At 36.0% G+C, this 7,167-nt stretch overlaps 1 protein-coding gene across 1 annotated transcript; it reads left to right on the top strand.

Annotated features, from left to right (window-relative positions):
• The first annotated feature begins 1,981 nt into the window (after positions 1 to 1,981).
• On the top strand, positions 1,982 to 6,891 carry LOC115952848 (cell division cycle protein 48 homolog). The gene is made up of 9 exons (XM_031070178.1): positions 1,982 to 2,188; positions 2,321 to 2,486; positions 3,152 to 3,380; positions 4,087 to 4,853; positions 4,967 to 5,188; positions 5,288 to 5,359; positions 5,452 to 5,733; positions 5,874 to 6,233; positions 6,361 to 6,891. The coding sequence occupies exons 1-9, from the start codon at positions 2,160 to 2,162 to the stop codon at positions 6,652 to 6,654; spliced, it is 2,421 nt and encodes an 806-aa protein (XP_030926038.1). The 5' UTR covers positions 1,982 to 2,159; the 3' UTR covers positions 6,655 to 6,891.
• The last annotated feature ends 276 nt before the right edge of the window (positions 6,892 to 7,167 follow it).

The raw sequence follows: 7,167 nt of genomic DNA on the forward strand, positions 1-7,167 counted from the left end.
ACAAATACTAAGATTATTGAGCTAATTTGCTATAGGTAAAAATCATATATTAAGCTTATTTTGTTTGTTTGATTTCGACGATAATAGTGAAACGTTTTTCATGAAAAAAAAAATCATTATACCATTTACAAATAAATTTTAAGTAACTCATTAACTATAAGTTTATGAGTTACTTACATGGGAACCAAATACCCTCAACCTAGATCTCTTACTTGCTTTACGAACTTCCTCCACACAACCTCATGAGCTTTGGAATGCCTTCTAATTGTTGTAGAGGCAACTAGAGTCTCTATGAAATTTCCACACTCCAAGTAATTGGGCTTGTTGATGGTGACCCTAATAGAGAACAGCACTTGCAAAAAATTTGTTTATAATTTCTATCAATTATTTCTCCGTAGGAAGTTCTACATGATGAAGAGTCTAATTAACTCTCCTTGTCCACTTATATTGATAAATCCTTGTCAAGATAATCTTCAGTTTGGCCTTAAATTCAAACTCCAATCTATTTGATAATTCATCGCGTTTGGCTTGGGTGTTGGGTCCCGTGGCTAAGTGCATTGGATTTGTCACGATGGCGATACGTGACCAAAAATAGACGTGTTATTATCTCAACAGGTCTAATGCACTAAAGCACTAGACCTAATCTTTTACCCTGGTCCATGTGGATGTCCCATGGATCATTTTGAGTCCAATTGACCCAACCCAATCAGTAACAATATTAAAAAAAAAAAAAAAAATTAAACACTGTGTAACTCAAAATAATATTAACATGAGTTGTTGTGAATTTTTTGGATAAAATCACTGATTTCGAAAAAATAATCAAAGTTAAAATAAATTATAAGTAATTTTGTAATTTAATTTATGACACTTTATTTATATATAATTTAATTGTTATAACAAGTGAGGGAGGTGAATTTTAGTCTGGTTCTTATATATCAAGAAATATCAATAAGTTACAAAACTCTTGACATAGTACACTTCATATCAACAAAAACATAAATTTTGTTCCTTTTTTAAAAAAAAAAATCAAAATTAAAATCAAAACTCAAAACAACAACGAAGAGAGCCTATCATATGAAGGGTTTCAAACTTTCAATTCCTCCCACTTACCCATAATAATAATGTAATGTCTTGCGAAATTATTCCTAAAAAACATTTTTTGAGAAGATCCCTAGTAACATTTTTTTTTTTTTTTGGAGAATAAGATCCCTAGTAACATGAATGAATGATGGTGGTGAAGATAATATGACAATATGCTCCTGGTACCTTTTATGCATTTTTTTTTTCCCGAATAACTCCACTAGATTTTTTTTTTTTTGGGGCTCTCCAAAATAAAATGAATGAGTGAACGTGATAATAATAAAATATGAGAATATTCTCATTGTCTATTTCATGCAATTTTCCAAATAACTCACAAGATTTCGAATAATATCGCAAATAACTAACTAGATGCTTAAGTAAAAGTAACTGATAAAGATGCATAATCTATGGTTTCCTTTATAAAATTTAAAATCATAATATTATTTATTATTATTCACAATTTTTTAAAAAGAGATTAAAGATTGAAATTAGAATTAAAAAAAAAATCAAATAGCGGACAATATCATAACTATAAAATTAACCCTAACTTCACTATTAGCATAATTTTTCTTTTTTGAAAAAAAGAAAAAAAGTCTTGTGTTACACAATGTATTAAAAAAAGGAGTAGGATACGTCCAATGTCACCAATAACACTGGATTGTTGCAATTGTGAAGTGTGTTCATTTTTGGACATGTGTCACTATGTCTACGGTCCAATGCATTGGATGCACCGATGTAATCGGCTCCTACTAAAAAAAAAAAAAAAAAAGTAACATTCCTAATCTATCTAATTTCTTATTCTTCTTTTAAAAAAATAAAAAAAATCACAGTCATCCCAACTCATTATGGAAAAGGAGAAAAAGAGAATACAAATACAAGTAATATTCGAGAACTGAAAAAGAAGTAAACAAAACCTTTTCTTTCCTAACAAGAAACGGAGCTGTACTCGCTGTCTATCTATAAATATCCCACCACCCACATTCAGATCCTCACATACCTCTTTTAACTCTTTACAATTCTGGGTCTTCTTTTTGTTCTTCAACAATCTCATTCTTTTGTCTTTCTGATTCTAAATAATCATGGCGAGCCAACCCGAATCCTCGGACTCGTAAGCCCTCCAATACCCAATTCCCAGATCTCCATTATTCTTATTAGTCTTTGATTTGTGTTCAAAATTCAATCTTTTTTGGTGGGTATTAATCTGATTGTGGTTTTTTTTTATGTTGTTGTTGAATTTCAGTAAGGGAACGAAGAGGGACTTTAGCACAGCGATTCTTGAGCGCAAGAAGGCCCCGAATCGGCTTGTTGTGGATGAGGCAATCAACGATGACAACTCTGTCGTTGCGCTTCATCCCGATACCATGGAGAAGCTCCAACTCTTCCGGGGAGACACGATCTTGATCAAGGTGAGCTTTTTAGGATCTTGTTGAGTTGTTTCGATTATTACTTTTAAGGGTTTTTCTTGTGTTGTGTGTATTGTTGTTGTTGTTGTCATTGATGATGATGATGATGATTATGTTGTATGGCTGTGTTGGGTTTATGGGTAATCAGGGTTTTGGTTGGTGAATTAGTGTTCTGCTTTTATCTGGGTTTTGGGTTTTTTAGGATCTGTGAAATTGGTTTTTTTTTTTTTTTTTGGGTTCACAAAGTTGGGTTTTTTGAAGCAGTTGTTGGGTTTAGTTTGTTAATGTAGCGGTTGTTATACATTGTGGAATTGGTTTATTAAATTGGGTGCCTTATAGACTTGTTTAAGCTAAAGGTAGTGTAAATAGAGATTATCGGTTGTATGTTTAGAAAGGGAATTGGCTGTTTAGGAGGCAAATTATGCTAATGTTGTTTAAAAGTTGGCATGTATTTGTATTGAAATTTTGATTGCTTTCTCAAACTCGTGCATACATGCTTGTTTTTACTTCTTAGTGGTACTCTTAGCGAGAAGTGTGTTCTGTTTTGATGAATTCCTTCCTGCAAAGTGGTAACAATAATGAAATCTCTATCTATGAGCTTGAGATAATTAAGGGAGACTCTTATTAATCTGATTTATGTATATTTCTTTGTTGCTTTTGGTGTTTAGGGGAAGAAAAGGAAAGATACTATCTGCATTGCCCTTGCTGATGACACTTGTGATGAGCCAAAGATAAGGATGAACAAGGTTGTAAGAAGCAACCTCCGGGTGAGGCTTGGAGATGTTGTTTCTGTGCACCAGTGTGCAGATGTCAAATATGGAAAGCGTGTCCATATTCTTCCTGTGGATGATACTATTGAAGGGGTCACTGGCAATCTCTTTGATGCATACTTGAAACGTGAGTGTCTATTTGGAACCTCTTCTTATTTCCCCTCACTTAAAAACTGAAGTAACTTTTTTTGTGTATGGTCACCTTTGTTTGTGGGGGGGTTGGGACCACAAATGTATTGCATGCGATTTAAAAGAGATACTGTTACAGAAGTTGGATAGTTTTAATGCATAAATAGTTAAACTATATCTAAGCTGGAGAAGCTAATTGTAATTTGCCAGCCATTGCAACATAATTAGATTTTTGTTCTTAAGAGCTGAATTAACAACCAAAATATTTGGTTCAGGATGTGCGGAAATTGTAGTGACCTAGTGACTTATTATAGTCTAGCCATAAATAACAATAGATTGAGTTAGATGCTGAGATAATTTATGGACACTGTTTTATAGAAATTAGTGCTTAATTTTGGTGCAACATAGTTTGATGATCTATTTATGATAAATTAATGATGCTGCTTTTCTATACTGACATAAGTTTCTTTTTTACAAAATTTGGAGTTATTATGGGGCAATATGGGAATGGTTTTATTTATTTATTTTGAAATTGAATTCATCTAGTTATTTTGTTGTCCCATCTGTCTCTCTGTCTCTCTCTCTTTCTAACCTGTCTGTTTTGTTCTGTTATTGGTTGATGTTGGTACAATGCCAACATTGATTGGTTGCCGAATTATTTTTTGGGGTATGTGTTGTTAATCATTTTCTAAACTTATTGGCAGCTTATTTCCTGGAGGCATACCGCCCAGTGAGGAAGGGTGATTTTTTCCTTGTGAGAGGGGGGATGAGAAGTGTAGAGTTTAAGGTTATTGAGACTGACCCTCCAGAGTACTGTGTGGTTGCTCCAGACACTGAGATCTTCTGTGAGGGAGAACCTGTGAGAAGGGAGGACGAGGATAGATTAGATGAAGTTGGTTATGATGATGTTGGTGGTGTTAGAAAGCAGATGGCTCAGATTCGTGAATTAGTGGAGCTGCCCCTGAGGCATCCACAGCTATTTAAATCGATTGGTGTGAAGCCACCAAAAGGAATTCTATTGTATGGACCCCCTGGATCTGGGAAAACTCTAATTGCCCGGGCTGTTGCCAATGAAACTGGTGCCTTCTTTTTCTGTATCAATGGACCCGAAATCATGTCAAAATTGGCTGGGGAAAGTGAGAGCAACCTCAGGAAAGCATTTGAGGAAGCAGAGAAGAATGCACCATCCATCATCTTTATTGATGAGATCGATTCAATTGCTCCCAAGAGAGAGAAGACACATGGAGAAGTTGAGAGGAGAATTGTTTCCCAGCTCTTGACACTTATGGATGGACTGAAATCTCGTGCTCATGTTATTGTCATGGGGGCTACAAATCGTCCCAACAGCATTGACCCTGCCTTGAGAAGGTTTGGAAGATTTGACAGGGAAATAGATATTGGAGTTCCAGATGAAATTGGGCGTCTTGAAGTTCTCCGTATTCACACAAAGAATATGAAGCTTTCTGAAGATGTAATGTTGAATCCTATTCCTGTTTCTCCAAGTTTATGCATCTTTTTCTTTTTACTTTATCTGTAGAGGAATTGTTGAATCTAATAAGAATATTCTGGTTTTGAATGGAATAGGTTGACCTAGAAAGAATTGCTAAGGACACACATGGTTATGTTGGTGCTGATCTAGCAGCTCTGTGTACTGAGGCTGCTCTTCAATGCATCAGAGAGAAGATGGATGTGATCGATTTGGAAGATGAGACAATAGATGCGGAGATACTAAATTCAATGGCAGTTTCAAATGAGCACTTCCAGACTGCTCTTGGAACAAGCAACCCATCTGCTCTCCGTGAAACTGTAAGTATTTAGCAATATATTTAAATGACTCAGAGTTTCATTGTTGATTAACTTCTTTGCTAACTGGGATCCCTTATTCTGAATTTTCTGCTGAGCCAGGTTGTTGAAGTGCCCAATTGCAGTTGGGAAGATATTGGAGGTCTTGAGAATGTTAAGAGGGAACTTCAAGAGGTAATCAAAGTTTACTATGTTTGTTATGTGTACACATTCTTTCATTCTTTTGCAACTTACAATCTTGATTTCTGTATTATATTGTCATGCAGACTGTTCAATACCCGGTGGAGCATCCTGAGAAATTTGAGAAGTTTGGAATGTCACCATCAAAGGGTGTTCTTTTCTATGGCCCTCCTGGATGTGGGAAAACCCTCCTGGCCAAAGCTATTGCTAATGAATGTCAGGCAAACTTTATCAGTGTCAAGGGTCCTGAGTTGCTTACGATGTGGTTTGGAGAGAGTGAAGCCAATGTAAGGGAAATATTCGACAAGGCACGCCAGTCTGCTCCTTGTGTCCTATTCTTTGATGAACTTGACTCAATTGCTACTCAGGTAAGATTGATTTTTTATATGATTAACTATTTTATGATCATAATGATTGATTTGAGTTTTGGCAATCAGTGGCAGGAGAATTGTTGCATTTTTGTTTAACTTGTTGCCCATCTTGAACTATCATTTGCTGTATTGTGCAGAGAGGTAGCAGTGTAGGAGATGCTGGAGGTGCTGCTGATAGGGTTTTGAACCAACTCTTGACTGAAATGGATGGCATGTCTGCAAAGAAAACTGTTTTCATCATTGGGGCCACCAACAGACCAGATATCATAGACCCTGCACTTCTGCGTCCAGGTCGTCTTGATCAATTGATCTACATCCCTCTCCCTGACGAGGACTCCCGCCATCAGATATTTAAGGCATGCTTGAGGAAATCTCCTATCTCCAAAGACGTTGATCTCAGAGCCCTTGCCAAGTATACTCAAGGCTTTAGCGGTGCTGACATTACTGAGATATGCCAGCGTGCATGCAAATATGCCATAAGAGAGAACATTGAGAAAGTATGATTTTACCCTTTTTACTGTTTTCTAATTACATGCTTCAAAACCCAATTTTATAAATACTCGTGTTTCCTATAAATTCAATCTAAAGGTGCTAAGTACTTTTTATTTTTGGTACATTCTGCAGGATATTGAGAGGGAAAGAAGGAGAAGGGATAATCCTGAGGCAATGGAGGAGGATGTTGAGGATGAAGTAGCAGAGATCAAGGCAGCCCATTTTGAGGAATCAATGAAGTATGCTCGGAGGAGTGTTAGCGATGCTGACATCCGCAAATACCAGGCATTTGCTCAAACATTGCAGCAGTCAAGAGGGTTTGGATCCGAATTTAGGTTTGCTGATAATACTACTTCTGGAGCCACTGCATCTGACCCTTTCGCGACGGCTGCTGCCGGGGCTGATGAAGATGACCTATACAATTAGGTTCTTAAAATGGGTGTTTGTCTTATTTATGTTAGACATTCCTTTCTTACATATGTCATTATAATGATATGTTTAAGGCTCTTATTGAATTGCCCTTGTGTCCAAGGAGGCCTTGGGTTTTGCCAGCGGATGATCCCCTGGCTACACTGAAGTTTAAAGAACAGTCTTTATTTTGATAGTTATAATGGATAATTTTAAACTCTACAAGTTTTAAGTTGAAATTATTGTTTGCTTTAATATCTTGTTGACTTGTGGTGAGGCTTTTGTTATCCACTTGTGAGTAATGTTAGGAACATAAATTTTTTCATAATGCTTATCAAAAGCCTTGAAGCTCAATTGACACACTACTCTGCACATTTAACCAAGTAAACTTAATTAACATTACTTGGGAGATGATCAAGTTTCAAATCTGCCCTTTGAGTTATTGAATTATATATAATAAAAAAAAAATCATGATTGTCGACAGGCATTTTCATGAGTTCACTAGTCTTTCATGATATTAAGTAAAATCAC

Source organism: Quercus lobata, chromosome 7 (genome assembly GCF_001633185.2).
Source record: "Quercus lobata isolate SW786 chromosome 7, ValleyOak3.0 Primary Assembly, whole genome shotgun sequence".
Taxonomy (NCBI): Eukaryota; Viridiplantae; Streptophyta; class Magnoliopsida; order Fagales; family Fagaceae; genus Quercus; species Quercus lobata.

Excerpts from the sequence above, each read along its gene's own strand:
- LOC115952848 (XM_031070178.1), top strand. The coding sequence starts at position 2,160 with ATGGCGAGCCAACCCGAATCCTCGGACTC. Across the intron at positions 3,381-4,086 it reads CTTTGATGCATACTTGAAAC|CTTATTTCCTGGAGGCATAC; the intron begins GTGAGTGTCTAT and ends ACTTATTGGCAG. Across the intron at positions 6,234-6,360 it reads TAAGAGAGAACATTGAGAAA|GATATTGAGAGGGAAAGAAG; the intron begins GTATGATTTTAC and ends TACATTCTGCAG.